General features: G+C 36.4%; 1 protein-coding gene across 6 annotated transcripts in view; it reads left to right on the top strand.

Annotated features, from left to right (window-relative positions):
* ALS2 (alsin Rho guanine nucleotide exchange factor ALS2) overlaps positions 1 to 17,838 on the top strand; it is a 71,927-nt gene that overhangs the window by 46,234 nt on the left and 7,855 nt on the right. For 5 of the 6 annotated variants that reach the window (XM_063092388.1, XM_063092418.1, XM_063092382.1 and 2 more), the window contains 13 exons: positions 331 to 462; positions 875 to 1,003; positions 1,440 to 1,510; positions 1,958 to 2,024; positions 2,366 to 2,568; positions 2,683 to 2,748; positions 3,341 to 3,439; positions 4,980 to 5,144; positions 6,274 to 6,385; positions 6,595 to 6,672; positions 10,446 to 10,579; positions 11,507 to 11,674; positions 16,890 to 17,007. In XM_063092388.1, coding sequence (XP_062948458.1) covers positions 331 to 462; positions 875 to 1,003; positions 1,440 to 1,510; positions 1,958 to 2,024; positions 2,366 to 2,568; positions 2,683 to 2,748; positions 3,341 to 3,439; positions 4,980 to 5,144; positions 6,274 to 6,385; positions 6,595 to 6,672; positions 10,446 to 10,579; positions 11,507 to 11,674; positions 16,890 to 17,007 — 1,542 coding nt within the window. The remainder of the gene's footprint in view (positions 1 to 330; positions 463 to 874; positions 1,004 to 1,439; positions 1,511 to 1,957; positions 2,025 to 2,365; positions 2,569 to 2,682; positions 2,749 to 3,340; positions 3,440 to 4,979; positions 5,145 to 6,273; positions 6,386 to 6,594; positions 6,673 to 10,445; positions 10,580 to 11,506; positions 11,675 to 16,889; positions 17,008 to 17,838) is intronic. The other variant, XM_063092409.1, reaches the window with a different exon arrangement.

Here is a 17,838-nt window from a genome sequence, read left to right as displayed (position 1 = left end):
ATATCAATAGATATAACCCACATATGCAAAGTAAAGGGTTCCTGAGACCAAAACATTTGAGAACTCCTGCTCTATCCTGAGTCTGCTGCTTTTCTCATTGATAATGCCAGTGCTTATTTCCCCCTTATTTCCCTATTTTATATGTTCCTGTATGTTGTAGAATTCTTTTAAAATGATTCCTATTTTTCCAGTTCTCTTAAGTGTACCACTTCTGTTCTTGTGCTGAATTTTCTCCCTACTAAATTTAATATTAGATAACTAAATCACACTGAGGCTACAGATTCTAGACAGTTGTTTCATCTTTTCCCCCCCTTAATTATTCATCTCTAGACATCTCCAGAATATCAAAAACTACAGGATTCCAGTTCTTGTTATGAGTCTCTTGCTCTCCATCTCGGCAGGAAAAGGAAGGAAGCAGAATACACACTGGGTTTCTGGAAGACCTTTCCTGGAAAAATGACGGTAAATCATGCCAAGTGTCATTTGTTACTCCACCAAACAGCAGGCATTTCCATAACAATTGCCATCAGTTTCTCTGTTCCTTATTGTTTATGATAATAATGTTTTAAAGATTCGTTTCCTAAAATAACTAAGGACCATAGCAATGGGTGCTCTAAATATCACCAGCTTCCCTCATTTCTAGGAATCCCATCTGAAGATTTAACCTCATCTTCTTTAGTTTGTTCATCTTCTTTTTACTCTCCTTTGAGCTCTAATTTTATGAAGTGTTTGGATCCCATCTAAATTTAGGTTGAGCACCAAGTTAAGCTATGACTAATGAATTCCCTTAAATGTGATTTGTGTCTGTTTCATTTTCTCTTTGCATGTAAAAATAATTTAGATTGTTCAACTTAGTATTTGTTTTAAATTCCAGGATTCCTTGAGGAAGCCAGAGCGTCGACTGCTGTGTGAGAGCAGTAACCGAGCCCTATCTCTGCAGCATGCTGGGCGGTTTTCTGTGAATTGGTTCATTCTCTTTAATGATGCCCTGGTCCATGCCCAGGTAAGCCACATTCCTAACTTTAAAAGAGGCCCTACAAGGTGGAGTACTATACTTATTAATTTATTATACCATCAGTTTGTGTTAAATCTGTTGTGATTTCACTGAAACTATTGTGTAAAAGAGAATGTTTAGCTACAGCTTGCATTTGTGGTATGGGCTGGATTTCAGAGAGCTTTTTTAGTTTCCTGCTTGTGAGTGATTGTCAGCAATGTGAAGGGATCCCTGTGGCAGAGATGGTGAGGCCCACTGGAGTTAACTGTGTTATGAGGACTAAGTGGCAGAGATGGTGGCACCCACATGGACTTCACCATTTCAAGGGGTTTATGCACCAGATACTGCAGGGCTCACGTGGGTTAATGACCTGAAGGGGGTGTGGACAGAGACCCCAAGGTCTACATCAGATTTCACACACATGCCTCCATGTTCTCTGTTTCAGTTCTCCACACACCATGTTTTCCCTTTGGCCACGCTGTGGGCAGAGCCACTTTCTGAAGAAGCTGGTGGTGTGTAAGTGTGCTCCCTGTCCCCATCATACCACTCCAATTCTCTCCTTCTGTTACCAGGTTGTTTCCCTAAATGTGAAGAAAAACTCAGGAGGTCTTGGGAGGCTATATTCCCATTTTGCACAGTGAGGCTCACCTTGTAACACATTAGATAGTAAAATGGCCTATTGTGAAATAAAATGGCCTGTTGTGAAGATATGACAAATCCTGATAGGTTGTGGAAGGGCATCTCCGTCCACATTAGTCAGCACAGAGCAGAGTAACTCTGTGTTCTTTCCCCCACTGTGGGATCCAAATTAAGAGTGTGAGTATTTACATTTAATTAACTTCTCCTCTTGAAATAAATGGTTGCTGTTCATATTTGAGGACTGATATTGTAATGACCAGTTGTCGTATCTACTGGTATTTATCCTTGTATTTATCCTTATATTTATCCTTGTGAACATTTTAGGAATGGCTTAAAGATCACTACACCGGAGGAGCAGTTCACTCTCATTTCATCAACACCCCAGGAAAAGGTTAGTCCATTACGGTAATTTTTCTCCTATCTTTGGCCTGGCTGTTTCTGCCTCTTGTGGTAGCAAAGAAGAGATAGTAATTCTTGCTTGACTAATGATCCACAGTTATGTCTGACAAATCTTTATTTTAAGCCAAAACTATAGGTTTTTTTTTTTTTTTAATATGACTTAATTTTAAACATATAGCAGTGAATTCCAAAAGCTAATCAGTATCACTCAATTAATAAGAAAAGAATTAGGAGACAGAGAAATTATTCACACCAAGGAAAGCTAGCAGGATTTAAAGTAATGCTTGATGAGTGGTTACCTTAAGCTTACTGACATTTACTTTTTGCTCCTAGACTAAGTGGCTACGGGCTATAAGCCAAGCTGTGGATCAGGCTCTGAGGGGGACATCTGATCTTCCACCTTTTGGAAGTGGCATTAGCGTTCAGAGGCAAGAACCACCCATTTCACGCAGTGCCAAATATACTTTCTACAAGGATCCTCGCCTAAAGGATGCAGTCTATGATGGACGCTGGCTTTCAGGGAAACCTCATGGCAGGTGAAAATGTTTAAGATTTATGCCCGGAATGAGGATGATAGTCACATTACAGAAAAAGTATTGATGATCTGAAACGTTAGTTGACATGCATTATTCTTTGCTTATCCATTCCAGAGGGGTTTTGAAGTGGCCCGATGGAAAGATGTATTCTGGCATGTTCAGGAATGGCTTGGAAGATGGGTAAGAAAATTGTGTAAGACATGAGGGTGAATTCACGTTCAGTCACAAATTGTTACGTTGTGTTCAGAGTTGCTTTTCAAACAAGTAGCAGATTTTTGTTTTGTTTTTTAGAAATGCATACAGTGTTTTAGGGCTTATGCAGGTGTGTGAATATGAAGAGAGTTAGGATCTGGGGCGCAGCCTTTGATTTACCTAGAGTGAGACATTTACCTTGGTAGCCATATGACCTCAAGTTACACAGCCTTTCATCTGCTAAAATGGAACTAGTTGTAACTACCTTCTAGATACCTGCACTTACCCAAGGTTGTGCTTTTAATCAGTGACAGAGATAGGCCCAGGACACAGGTCTTTTGTTTTTCATTGGACTTGGAATAAAACACCTAATCTCTCAGTGTAGTGGGTTTGATATCCTACTCCTCTAAGACTTGCCAAACAGCTTAGTCAATAGATACAGCTTAAACCAAGACCCCGCTTATCCCTTTCCTCCTATTGGTAAATCTTCTTTGTCATTCTTGTTAAAATGTTTACCAGTATATGTATACAAAAGGTGACTATGTCATAAATACATCTGATGTTTTTTTTTCCTTGGCAGTTATGGAGAATACAGAATCCCCAGCAAGGCACTGAACAAAGAAGACCATTATGTAGGCCACTGGAAAGAAGGAAAAATGTGTGGTCAAGGAGTCTATAGGTAATAACATCAGAAAAGTTGTTGAACTGGTGTTTCTTTCTTAAAGAACCTTATAAACCTAAATGTTTGTGTAGCCAGAATTTCCAAGAAGTAAATATTACTTACTTTTCTAATAACTGAAACTCTGTGTAACGTTTTCTTTTAAAGATCAACCCTTCATTGATCATAAGATGAAAATATTAGGTTATTAAATTTAGTTTTTATCTAAATTATATATACCTTATATATTTTTTTTTTTTTTTTAATTTTATTTTGTCGATATACATTGTAGCTGATTAATGCTCCCCATCACCAAAACCTCCCTCCCTTCTCCCTCCCCCCCCCCAACCATGTCCTTTCTGTTTGTTTGTTGTATCAACTTCAAATAATCGTGGTTGTTATATCTTCTTCCCCCCCCCCCCCCCGGTTTGTGTGTGTATGTGTGTATGTGTGTGTGTGAATTTATATATTAATTTTTAGCTCCCACCAATAAGTGAGAACATGTGGTATTTCTCTTTCTGTGCCTGACTTGTTTCACTTAATATAATTCTCTCGAGGTCCATCCATGTTCTTGCAAATGGCAGTATTTCATTCGTTTTTATAGCTGAGTAGTATTCCATTGTGTAGATGTACCACATTTTCCGTATCCACTCATCTGATGATGGGCATTTGGGCTGGTTCCAACTCTTGGCTATTGTAAAGAGTGCTGCGATGAACATTGGGGAACAGGTATACCTTCGACTTGATGATTTCCATTCCTCTGGGTATATTCCCAACAGTGGGATGGCTGGGTCGTATGGTAGATCTATTTGCAATTGTTTAAGGAACCTCCATACCATTTTCCATAGAGGCTGCACCATTTTGCAGTCCCACCAACAATGTATGAGAGTTCCTTTTTCTCCGCAGCCTCGCCAGCATTTATCGTTCATAGTCTTTTGGATTTTAGCCATCCTAACTGGGGTTAGATGGTATCTCAATGTGGTTTTGATTTGCATTTCCCGGATGCTGAGTGATGTTGAGCATTTTTTCATATGTCTGTTGGCCATTTGGATATCTTCCTTAGAGAAATGCCTACTTAGCTCTTTTGCCCATTTTTTAATTGGGTTGCTTGTTTTCTTCTTGTAAAGTTGTTTGAGTTCCTTATATATTCTGGATATTAATCCTTTGTCAGATGTTATATATACCTTATAAACCATAACTTTGTCATAGTCTCCTACATGTCTTGTCTATAAATTTGTCTTATTTTTATTATTCAACTCTATTATGAACAAAACTTTTTATTCTTCCCTCTCATAGGTAACTCATTACTTCATTTTCCCATAAGGGACTAAAGACACATTTTTTCTCATGTTAATGTAAGATACCACCTATGCTATCTTTAACTTCTTAGTCTCAATCATTCAAAAATGAGATTTTTTGATTAGTGAAAAATAATCATATAAACAAATAAACAATTATAGCTACCAATGAAACAGTATAGTTTTGGATTTCCTAAACTTTGTAAAGGTGAGCATCAGAATTCAATATACATGTGATCTTTATCCTTTCTTTCCAACCACAGTTATGCTTCTGGTGAAGTGTTTGAAGGCTGTTTTCACGATAACATGCGTCATGGTCATGGTCTCCTACGAAGTGGAAAATTGACTTCCTCTTCTCCCAGTATGTTCATTGGCCATTGGGTAATGGATAAGAAGGCAGGATATGGTGTGTTCGATGATATCACTAGGTACAGTATTCTGCTTCTAATCTCAGAGTTTAGTGTAAGAAGATAAGGTTCTTATACTCCTCTAAAAATTGTGCTAATTTTATGAACACTGAGCATCTTAATTTGACAGTATTAAGAACATTTTTAATAAGGAAATAGAGTTGTCAGGCATCATTTTATCGATTTTTTGTGGACCAGACCGTAGTTTTCTTTTTATGAGGTCAGGATCATTCAAAGTTAACATTGGTACCATTTTCCTTAGAGCTTCACACATACAAAGCTTTTAATGTCTCAAAGAAGCTACCAAATCTTTATTATATGAAGAAAAGCTTTTATTGCAGTCAATAGAAAATAGGAATAAAAGGTAGGGGGACACCAATGGAAATTTCCTTTGGGGTTATAGAATGGTATCTAAACAATTTTCTGCTTACGTCTTCCTATCAGATCAGAGGCTTGTTACTATGCCAGCAACCCAGGAATCAAGCCTAGTTAAATTCTGTTAACTAAAACTTGGGGAGGAATATAGTTATTTTGCCTCCATATTTGGTTTGTCCTGGTTTGCTGTGGATTTAATATATACTCTTTCCTCTCTAGTGTTATTAAGTACCATATATTTCATAATGTAGGATTTAAAAAATTTGCTATTATCATTAAACTATGATTATTTAACATGAAGTTTTTATTTTGTATTAATGGAGATTAGTAAGATTTCTCTAAGTTTGAATAGGTGAAAAATGGGCCTTTTATGACAAACCCCATTTCTTTTTTTCTTTAAGTTAGCAAACTTTGGGGTACGAAAAAAATTGTGCATAGCTTTGATTCTGTTGTTACATTTTGAATGAAATTATTTAGAGTTAAATTCTTGGCATTCTTTTTAATTATATATCTTAAAGTTATCAAGGGAGTGCATGGAGTATATACTGATCTATGTCAGGTAGACCACAATATTAAATTCCTGAGAGAACATTACTCTGAGTGAGATGTCTTTTGTTATCACATTGTCCTTTGTTTGAGGAGACAGAAGTAACCACTTTAGAAAAATGGAACCAGTACCAACCTATGGCTGGTGTTTGAGATCTTTCATATGATAATTGTTTTTTTCCCATTCTGTCCTTGCCATCACTGGTTTTTTCTTTTTATTTCTATGCAGGGGGGAAAAGTATATGGGAATGTGGCAAGATGATGTATGTCAAGGGAATGGTGTAGTAGTTACCCAGTTTGGATTATACTATGAAGGCAACTTTCACCTTAATAAAATGATGGTGAGTGGAGTATTTTCATATACTTACTATTGACTTTTTAAAACTGCTCTGTTGTTAACTTTTTAGATCATCTTTTTGTTAATTTTCTACCTTCTTCCTACTGTTTTGCTTGTCTTTTAAGATTATGCAAGGCTTTGAGGACATGGCTGCATGTACTCCAATCACTCCGCATTTTATATGTTGTGATTTTGTTTTGTTTCTTCACATAGGGAAATGGGGTTTTACTTTCTGAAGATGATACTATCTATGATGGAGAATTTTCAGATGACTGGACTCTTAATGGAAAGGTTGGAAACTAACTTTCTTGTATTTCTCTATAATACAGTCTTTTACAAATTTTTCTTGATTTTATAAAAGCTAATTTATATACCATAACATTTCCCGTCCTTTAAGTGTTTGTTTCAGTGGTTTTTAGTAAATATAGAGGGTTGTATAACCATCACTACAATCCAATTTTAGAATGTTTTCATCACCTGGAAAGATCCCTTCTGTTTATTCACATCACTCCCATTTTCAGCTCCAGTCCCAGGCAACCAATAATGGACTTTATCACTCTGTAGATTTTGCCTTTTCTGCACCTTTAGTATAAATGGAATACATGTGGTCTCTTCTGTGTGGCTTCTTCACGTCTAGCATAATGTTTTTGAGGTTTTTAATATAGTGGCATGTACAGTATTTCATTCCTTTTTATTTCTGAACAGTCTTCCAAAACCACACTTTATTTATCCCTTCACCAATTGATGGACATTGGGTTTTTTCCAACTTTAGATTATTGTGAATAATGCTGCTATAAACATTTGAATACAAATTCTTGTGCAGATATATGTTTTCATTTCTTTTGGGTAGGCAGATAGCTAGCAGTGCAATTGCTTGATTATATGGTAAATTGATGTTTAACATATTAAGAAACTGCCAAACTGTTTTCCAAAGCAGCTGTACCATTTTTCCTTCCCATCAGCAGTGTATGAGGATTCTAATTTCCTAACATCTTTGCCAGTATTTCTTATTTTTGGTCTTTTTTCTTACAGCCATTTCAGTGGATTTGAAATGGTATCTCTTGGTTTTAATTTGTATTTCCCTAATGACTAATGATGTGAATTTCTCAGTCTTACTAGTGGGTCATCCATATATCTTCTTTGATGAAATGTCTATTCAAATCTTTTGCCCATTTCTAAAATTTGGTCATTTGTAGTCTAATTGTTGAATTGTGAGTATTCTTTATATATTCTGGATACAAGTCCTTTGTCAAACATGCGATTTGCAGATATTTTCCTCACAATTGTGGCTTATCTCTTATTTTCTCAATGGTGTCTTTTGAAGCTCAAAAGGTTTTAATGAAACCTAAGTTATCAAAAAAAATTTATGAATCATGCTTTTGATGTTATGTCTAAGAAATCTTTGCTTGTGTTTTCTTTCAAAGGTTTTATAGTTTTACCTCTTATAGTTAGGTCTTATGGTTCATTTTCAGGTAACTTTTGTTTATGGTTTGAGTTAAGAGTCTAAATTGGTCTTTTTGCTTGTGGGTATACAATTGCCTCAACACCTTTTCCCATTGAATCTTCTTGGCACCTTTGCTGAAATTCATTAACCATCAAATATGTTTTTACTTCTGGATTCTCAATTATATTCCATTGATCAACAGGTCTCCTTATGCTTATACTATATGATTGCTGTAGTTGTGAAGTCAGGAAGTATAAGTTCTCTAACTTTTTTTTTTTTTTTTTCAAAATTTTTTGGCTATTCTGGGATCCTTTGCCTTTCCATGTAAATTTTTTGGACTTGCTTGTCAAATTCTGTAATAAAGCTTGCTGAGATTTTGATAGAGATTACATTGAATCTGTAGATCAGTTTGGGGAGAATTGCTATCTTAATAATATAAAATCTTGCAATCCATGAACATAGAATGTCTCACAATTTATTTGGATCTTTAGTTTTTCTCAGCAACATTTGTAGTTTTCAGTGCACACATCTTATATTTCTTTGATTCAATTTATTCCTAAGTATTTTATTGATGCTACTGTAAAGAGAATTTTTAAAATTTTATTTTTGAATTGTTCATTGCTGTTACTAATTTTATATTTTATTCTTGTATCCTAAAGCCTTGCTGAGTTCATTTATTAGTTCCAGTAGTTTTTTTGTGGAATCTTAGGATTTCTTTCATAGAGAATCATGCCATCTGCAAATAAAAACAGTTGTGCTTTTTCCTTTGCTATGTGGAAGCCTTTTTTTTTGTCTGATTGCACTGGCTAGAATCTCCAGTAGAATGCTGAACAGAAGTTGTAAGAGTGGACATCTTTATACATTGTTCCCTATTTTAGACGAAAAGCATTTTTGTTAAAGTGCTTTTTCTGTGTCTATTGAGATGTTCATGTGGTTTTTGTTCTTTATTCTACCAATATGGTGTGTAATATTGGTTGCTTTTCTGTTGTTAAACAAACGTTGCTTTCCTGGGGTAAATTGCACTTGGTCATGGTTTATAATCCTTTTTAAACACTGATGAATTTAATGCTAATATATATATATATTTTTTGGACCGGTAAGGGGATTGTAACCCCTGGCTTGGTGTTGTCTGCACCATGCTCAGCCATTGAGTGCACCAGCCATCCCTATATAGGATCCAAACCCACGGCCTCTGCACTACCAGCGCCACACTCTCCCGAGTCAGCCATGGGGCTGGCCCTAATGCTAATATCTTGTTGAGGATTTTTGCATCTATTTTTATGAGAAATAATGGTCAATAGTTTTCTTTTCTCATGATCAGGATAATACTGGCCTTATAGAACTAGTTGGGAAGTGCTCCCTCCTCCTCTGTTTTCTGAAAAAGTTGGTGAAGCCATGGTGTTATTTCTTCTTTTAATGTTTGGGAGAATTCACCAGTGAAGTCATCTGAGCCTGACCATTACTTTGTTTGAAGATTTTAAATTTCTAATTCAATTTCTTTATGTGTTATGAGTCTACTCAGATTTTCCATTTCTTCTTGAATCAGTTTTGGTAATCTGTGTCTTCCTTGGAATTTTTGTATTTCATCTAAGTTATCCAGTTTGTTGGCATAATGCTGTTCTCTTAATCTTCCCTTCTGTCTTAGTCTGTGCTGCTATAACATGATATCACAGACTGGGAAATCTATTTCCTTACAATTCTGGAGGCTGGGAAGTCCAAGATGAAGGCACCAGTATTTGGTGTCTGGTGAGAGCCTTCTTGCTGCATCCTCACATGGTAGAAAGGCAAAAGGGCCTAAGCTAGTTCCATCTCACTAATGTATTAGTGTCTTTCATAAGGCACTAATACATTAATGAGAGCAGAGCCCTCATGAGTTAATCATGTCCCAAAGAGGCCTTTCTTCTTAATATCACCTCAATGGGGATTAAGTTTCAACATGAATTTTAGAGGGGACACACATTCAAACCATAGCACCTTCTAACCTTTTTTAATTTCTGTAAGGTTGATAGTAATATCCTCTGTTTTTATTCTTGATTTTGTAAATTTGTTTTCTTTTTCTTTTTCTTCATCAGTCTACTTAAATGTTTCTCAATTTTGTGTACATTTTCAAAGAAGCAATTTTTGGTTTCATTGATTATTTTTCCATATTTTTGTTTTTTATCTCATTGATTTCTCTTCTAATCTTTATTAATTCCTTCCTCCTTTTTGCTTTGGTTTGTTCCTCTTTCTAGTTTCTCAAGGTATAATTTTAGGTTATCGGTTTGAGATCTTTTTTATTTTTCAGACAGGTGTTAACAACTATAAATTTCTCTCTAAGCACTGCTTTATAATCAAGTCATAAATTTTGATATATTCCATGTTTGTTTATTACAGCTCAAAATATTTTCCAATTTTTGCTGTGGGTTTTTTTTTTTTTTTTTTCCCCCTTTTCCCATGGATTATTTTTATACACTCTTTGGACATGAATATACACACTTTGTTTTTTAAAGAGTTGAGGACTGGTAAAGAGCAAGTTAAAAAGGAAAATGTTAACCATTTCGTGTTTTTCTTTTGATTTTTTTTTTTTTTTAATTGAAAATACTTTCTCTAACTTCACATTTTTTCCTCTTACTTTACTTAGGGAACACTGACTATGCCAAATGGAGATTACATTGAAGGTTATTTTAGTGGAGAATGGGGATCTGGGATAAAAATCACTGGAACCTACTTTAAACCTAGTCTGTATGAGAGCGATAAAGACAGACCGAAGGTTTTGTGAGTAATTGGTGTTAATTCTGTATTAATTATTCATTGTTTTGAATTGTCTTCCTTTTATCAAAGCTGGTTAATATTTTAAAAGCAAGATCAAGTTTTTAAGGTCCTCTTTTGATAACAAGGTATAACTTCCTTGAATTGTCAACTAACGCTGCTATAGATAGCTAAACCTATAGTCGTGGTTTAGATTACAAGCCTTAGAGCATAGATATTTAAAGTGAAAGTGCCATGTGCGAGAGTAATCCTACTGTTAATGATGTAGGTGTCTAAATTGACTGAAAGAGCATTCTTAAATGGAACCCATATACAAACTGATTTTGAAAAGTTAAGATCAAACCTTTATAACAAGCGGAATAGTACAGTCTGCATATAAGAAGGGAAAAAAAGGCAAAAGCTAAGTGTATTATGTTTTTCATATTTTTGGCATGTGTCTATTTTTCTTTATTCACTGAAGCTTTAGCTTTGTTTTTATATTTTGGTAGCATCTCAGATTCTTTGTCCTGATATATTTTCTTGAGAGTTTGATGTATTTTCTATACCATGTTTATTCTTAGAATATTTTTAGAACCCAGTATGTAATGCATTTCACAGTTCTCATTATGAGGTATGCAAAGTACAGAAAGTCTTTTTTTTTTTTAACAGGAATCAATTTTACAAAATCAATTCTGTGGAAATGTGGGAGACAGAGAGTCAATACTGATGTACTCTGTATTTAACAATTCATACACTTTAGTATTCAATAACATTAGTTAGCTAAAAAACATTCCTTTAAAATTTTCATTCAGTGCTTTAAAAATAGAATCACCATCGGTTTAGGCAATTTGGTCACAGAAGTATTCCCAGTTGTATGTTAGAAAGTTTTTATTCGTTGGAAAATGATTTTGCACAGAAGAAATGATTAATAAAATGTTGACATGACTTTATTAGCAGGAAGCTAGGAAACCTAGCAGTGCTGGCTGATGAGAAGTGGAAAGCAGTGTTTGATGAATGTTGGCGCCAGCTGGGCTGTGAGAGCCCAGGCCAAGGGGAAGTTTGGAAAGCATGGGACAACATTGCTGTGGCCTTGACCACCAATCGGCGCCAGCACAGAGACAGGTAAGTAAATGCCTGCCCATGCACAGGGATACAGCCTGTCAGTGTAGACCTTGAGACCGTAGTTCTCCAGTTAACCTTGGTTAACTGCTGGTGGGTGTTTCCTAGAAATGAGAATGAATGAACTTATAATAATAATGATTGGGTACTGTTGCTAATTTCTAATTGGTTGTAATCTTTTTTTATTTTTTATTTTGTCAATATACAATGTGATTGATTATTGTGGCCAATTACCGAAACCTCCCTCCCTCTTCCCTCTCCCCCCCAACAATGTCCTTTCTGTTTGCTTGTCATGTCAACTTCAAGGAATTGTAAATGTTATGTCTTCTCCCCGCGCCCCCGTTTTTTTGTGTATTTGTTTATTTATTTTTAGCTCCCACAAATAAGTGAGAAAATGTGATATTTCTCTTTCTGCGCCTGACTTGTTTCACTTAATATAATTCTCTCTAGGTCCATCCATGTCGATGCAAATGGCAGTATTTCATTCTTTTTTATAGCAGAGTAGAATTCCATTGTGTAAATATACCACATTTTCCATATCCACTCATCTGATGATGGACATTTGCGCTCATTCCAACTCTTAGCTATTATTGTAAATAGTGCTGCAATGAACATTGGGGAACAGGTATACCTTCGACTTGATGATTTCCATTCCTCTGGGTATATTCCCAGCAGTGGGATAGCTGGGTCATATGGCAGATCTATCTGCAATTGTTTGAGGAACCTCCATACCATTTTCCATAGAGGCTGCACCAATTTGCAGTCCCACCAACAGTGTATGAGGGTTCCTTTTTCTCCGCAACCTCGCTAGCATTTATCATTGACAGTCTTTTGGATTTTAGCCATCTTAACTGGGGTGAGATGGTATTTGTGTGGTTTCGATTTGCATTTCCTGAATGCTGAATGATGTTGAACATTTTTTCATATGTCTGTTGGCCATTCATATATCTTCCTTTGAGAAATGCCTATTTAGCTCTTTTGCCCATTTTTTAATTGGGTTGTTTGTTTTTTTCCTGTAAAGTTGTTTCAGTTCCTTGTATTTCTGGATATTAATCCTTTGACAGATGTATATTTTGCAAATATTTTCTCCCAGTCTGTTGGTTGTCTTTTAACTCTGTTAATTGTTTCTTTTGTTGTGCAGAAGCTTTTTAGTTTGATATAATCCCATTTGTTTATTTTTCCTTTGCTTGCCCGTGCTTTTGGGGTTGTATTCATGAAGTCAGTACCCAGTCCTACTTCCTGAAGTGTTTCTCCTATGTTTTCTTTAAGAAGTTTTATTGTTTCGGGGTGTATATTTAATTCTTTAATCCATTTTGAGTTGATTTTAGTATATGGTGAGAGGTATGGATCTAGTTTCATTCTCCTGCATATGGATATCCAGTTACCCAGCACCATTTGCTGAAGAGGCAGTCTCTTCCCCAGTGTATAGGCTTGGTGCCTTTCTCAAAGATCAGATGGCTGTAGGTGTGTGGGTTGATTTCTGGATTCTCTAGTCTATTCCATTGATCATTGTATCTGTTTTTATGCCAGTACCATGCTGTTCTGGTTATTATAGCTTTGTAGTATAGTTTAAAGTCAGATAGTGTTATGCCTCCAGCTTTATTTTTTTTGCTCAGCATTGCTTTAGCTATGCATGGTCTTTTGTTATTCCATATAAATGTCTGGAATGTTTTTTCCATTTCTGAGAAAAATGTCTTTGGAATTTTGATAGGGATTGCATTGAATTTGTATATCACCTAGAGTAGTATGGACATTTTCACAATGTTGATTCTTCTAATCCAAGAGCATGGGATATCCTTCCATCGTCTTGTATCCTCTCTAATTTCTCTCAGCAGTGGTTTGTAGTTCTCATTATAGAGATTTTTCACCTCCTTGGTTAACTCAATTCCTAAGTATTTTATTTTTTTGGTGGCTATTGTAAATGGGCAAGCTTTCTTGATTTCTCTTCCTGCATGTTCACTATTGGAGAATAGAAATGCTACTGATTTTTGTGTGTTGATTTTGTATCCTGCTACTTTGCTGAAATCATTTTTCAACTCCAAGAGTTTTTTTGTAGAGGCTTTAGGCTGTTTGATATATACGATCATGTCATCTGCAAAGAGGGACAGTTTGACTTCATCTTTTCCAATCTGGATGCCCTTTATTTCCTTCTCTTCTCTGATTGCTCTGGCTAGTATTTCCAACACTATGTTGAATAGGAGTTGTGAGACTGGGCATCCTTGTCTAGTTCCTGTTCTTAAAGGAAAAGCTTTGAGCTTTTCCCCATTCAGGATGATATTGGCAGTAGGTTTATCATATATGGCTTTAATTATGTTGAGATACTTTCCGTCTACGCCTAACTTATAGAGGGTCTTTGTCATGAATGAATGTTGAATTTTATCAAATGCTTTTTCAGCATCTATAGAGATGATCATATGGTCCTTGTGTTTGATTTTATTAATATGGTGTATCACATTTATTGATTTGCGTATGTTGAACCAACCTTGCATCCCTGGGATGAATCCCACTTGATCGTGGTATATAATTTTACTTATGTGTTGCTGTATTCTGTTAGCTAGTATTTTATTGAGGTTTTTGCATCTGTATTCATTAAGGATATCAGCCTGTAGTTTTCTTTTTTAGTTGTATCATTACCCCGTTTTGGTATCAGGGTGATGTTTTCTTCGTAGAATGGTTTTGGGAGATTTGCGTCTGTTTCAATCTTTTGGAATAGTTTGTAAAGAATTGGTGTCAATTCCTCTTTGAATATTTGGTAAAATTCTGCTGTAAATCCATCTGGTCCTGGGCTTTTCTTTGTTGGGAACCTTCTGATAACAGCTTCAATCTCCTTTATTGTTTTTGGTCTGTTCAGATTTTCTACATCTTCTTAGCTAAGTTTTGGGAGCTTGTGTGTGTCCAGAAATTTATCCATTTCCTCCAGATTTTCAAATTTGTTGGCATATAGTTGTTTATAGTAGTCACGAATGATTCTTTGTATTTCACATGTATCAGTTGTAATATCACCTTTTTCATTTCTAATTTTTGTTATTTGGATCTTCTCTCTTTTTTTTTAGTTAGTCATGCTAATGGTTTGTCAATTTTATTTATCTTTTCAAAAAACCAACTTTTTGATTCATTGATCTTTTGTATTCAAGTTTTTGGGGTTTCAATTTCATTAAGTTCTGCTTTGATATTAATGATTTCTTTCCATCTGCTAACTTTAGGTTTGGATTGTTCTTGTTTTTATAGTTCTTTAAGGTGAAGTGTCAGGTTGTTCACTTTCCTTCTTTCCATTCTTCTGAAGTAAGCATTTAATGCAATAAATGTCCCCCTTAGTACTGCTTTTGCAGTATCCCACAGGTTTTGGTATGATGTATCATTACTTTCATTAGTTTCAATAAATTTTTTGATTTCCTGTTTGATTTCTTCTTGGACCCATATGTCATTAAGTAGAATGCTGTTTAATTTCCATGTGTTTGTATATTTTCCAGAATTTTGTTTGTTATTGATTTCTCATATTAATCCATAGTGGTCTGAAAAAATACATGGGATAATTCCAATGTTTTTAATTTGTTCAGACTTGCTTTGTGACCTAAAATGTGGTCTTTCCTGGAGAATGTTCCATGAGCTGATGAGAAGAATGAATATTCTGAGGTTGTTGGATGGAATGTTCTGTAGATATCTGCCAAGTACAATTGGTCTAAAGTGTTGTTTAGATCTTGTGTTTCTCTATTGATTTTTTTGCCTAGATGATCTGTCCAATGTTGAGAGTGGGGTATTCAGGTCCCCCGCTATTATGGCGTTAGTATCTATCTCATTCTTTAGATCTAATAGTGTTTGCTTTATAAATCTGGCTGCTCCAACATTGGGTGCATATATATTTATGATTGTTATGTCTTCTTTCCTCATTTCATCATGTTGTCTAGCTGAGTTTTCTTGTATCTCATTCCGTTTCCTTGGAATTATCACTTGAAATTCCTTGTCAGACATTTCAAGGGCTTCTTGTTGTATAGGATCTAGAGCTTGAGAGTTATTACCCTTTGGTGGTGTACTTTCTTGATTTTTCATATTTCTGGTATCTTTCCTTTGATGTTTAGTCATTGTGGAAGGGGGTGTCACAGTCTACTGGTTTGACACGATTGTCTGGCTAGGATGTTGCTGGGATTGCCAATTTGGTATGGTTACCTCAGTGTCTGCTCAGTTGGCCACTAGTGCCTTGTGTGCGTGGTTGCCTTGGGTCTTGGGCCTCTCCGGGGAGCCGCCTCTCTGGTCAGCGTGCACTCGGCCGGGCAGCTGGGTCGCGCGCCGGCACCACAGGGCGTGTGGTCTCTGCAGTGCTTCTGCCTCCCCTGCTGGACATCTCCCTGTTCCACGCGCACTCAGCTGGGCCAGGGGTGTAGCTGGGTGGCAGATGTGAGGCCTACCTGCTGGATCACAGGCCAGCACTGCAGGGCGTGTGGTCTCTGCGGAGCTTCCGCCTCCCCTGCTGGATGTCTCCCTGCTCCGTTCGCACTCGGCTGCTGGGTCACGCACCGGCACTGCAGGGTGTGTGGTCTCTGTGGAGCTTCTGCCTCTCCTGCTGGACGTCTCCCTGCTCTGCACACACTCAGCTGGGCCAGGGGTGGAGCTGGGTGGCGGGTGTGAAGCCCACCTGCTGGGTCGCGGGCTGGCACCGCAGGGCATGTGGTCTCTGCCCTAATTGGTTGTAATCTAATGATAGAGTTCCATTACCCCAAATTTCTGGTTATTATAGTATGCGTTTTGTCTCAGCCTCTTCAGCCAGTTTCTCTTTACCCATTGTGTGCTTCTCTTGCCACCTGTTGAAGTGTCCTTGTTATCTCCATGCTTCTTGCATCCATTTTTGTTTCCTCCTTTGCCCTTTGACTTACTTTCCTTTTTCCTTAGCTTCCCTTCCCCTTTTATTCCATTTTTCTCTTCTCACTAAGTCTATCACCAGTTTTCTCTTCAAGCTAGTATAGTATTTTCCAACACTATTATTTAGATTGGAGCAAAATCTTCATTAATTTATTGTAGTTGGTACAAAGTAACATTAAATGCTGTTTGAATGAATGTTATTTAAACTGGGTAGCAAGTCAGTTACCATTTATGAGCTCATTTGAGCCCAACACTGTGCTGAATGCTCTGCTTCATCTTGGTGATTATGTTTCATGTGCATATTTACAATTATCTTGCTTTCTTGATGTAAAATACATAATAGGCTTTCCTTTCCTATTTATAGTCCAGAAATATTAAGTCGTTCACAGACTCAGACACTAGAGAGTTTGGAATTCATTCCACAGCATGTTGGTGCCTTCTCTGTGGAGAAATATGATGACATCAAGAAATATTTAATAAAGGTAAACTAGAGTCAAAATTACATTAGTCTTGTGAATTAATGTTGCTGCTACTGTTATATTCAGATCCTCTCACAGCTTAATGTTACTCTAATTCTATTTTTGCTTTCTATGTATTTCTTTTACTAATTCTCTCACTACTAATATCACGTTTCTACATGAGGATTGTCTCATTATTATGATAGAACATTTTAAGTTTTGTAAGGTATTCAAGGGGGTTCTTGAGAACTGAGATCAGAGTTTAAAATGGCTTTTTGTTAATAACATTAGCAAACTAGAGATCGTATAAATAATAAATGCTGCCCTTGCCTCCAGATATGCTCTCTGTGCTTCCTTCTCAACCCTGTGAGATCAGCTACAGTTTTAAAGTATGACATGCACTGATGGGGAGTGCAGGAAGGAGTATTGTGAGAAATCAGGGGAACTAAAGAGTGACTGTTTCAGAGTATAATGAATAGTCAATATTTAGTTTTCTCCAAGGTAACATCTCATATAATTTTTGTGAAGTTTAAAGTAGATTAGAATCTTTTCTTTTAATAGTAATCCATATCAGTACTTCTGAAGCTATTTTCTGAAGATGTTAAAAGGATTCTTTGTAGGGTTTTTTGTTTGTTTTTTTAAAAAGATAACCGGTAAGGGGATCTTAAACCCTTGACTTGGTGTTGTCAGCACCACACTCTCCGAAGTGAGCTAATCGGCCATCCCTATGTAGAGATCCGAACCCATGGCCTTGGTGTTATCCACAACACACTCCCAAGTGAGCCACCAGCCAGCCCTTAAAAGAATTCTTTGATTAATAAGACTAGGTACTTCAGCTTCATACAACTTGGGGAG

The sequence above is a fragment of the Cynocephalus volans genome, chromosome 1, assembly GCF_027409185.1.
Source record: "Cynocephalus volans isolate mCynVol1 chromosome 1, mCynVol1.pri, whole genome shotgun sequence".
Classification (NCBI taxonomy): domain Eukaryota; kingdom Metazoa; phylum Chordata; class Mammalia; order Dermoptera; family Cynocephalidae; genus Cynocephalus; species Cynocephalus volans.
The sequence above is the reverse complement of the archived record's forward strand: the minus strand, read 5'-3'. Positions and strand labels throughout refer to the sequence as shown.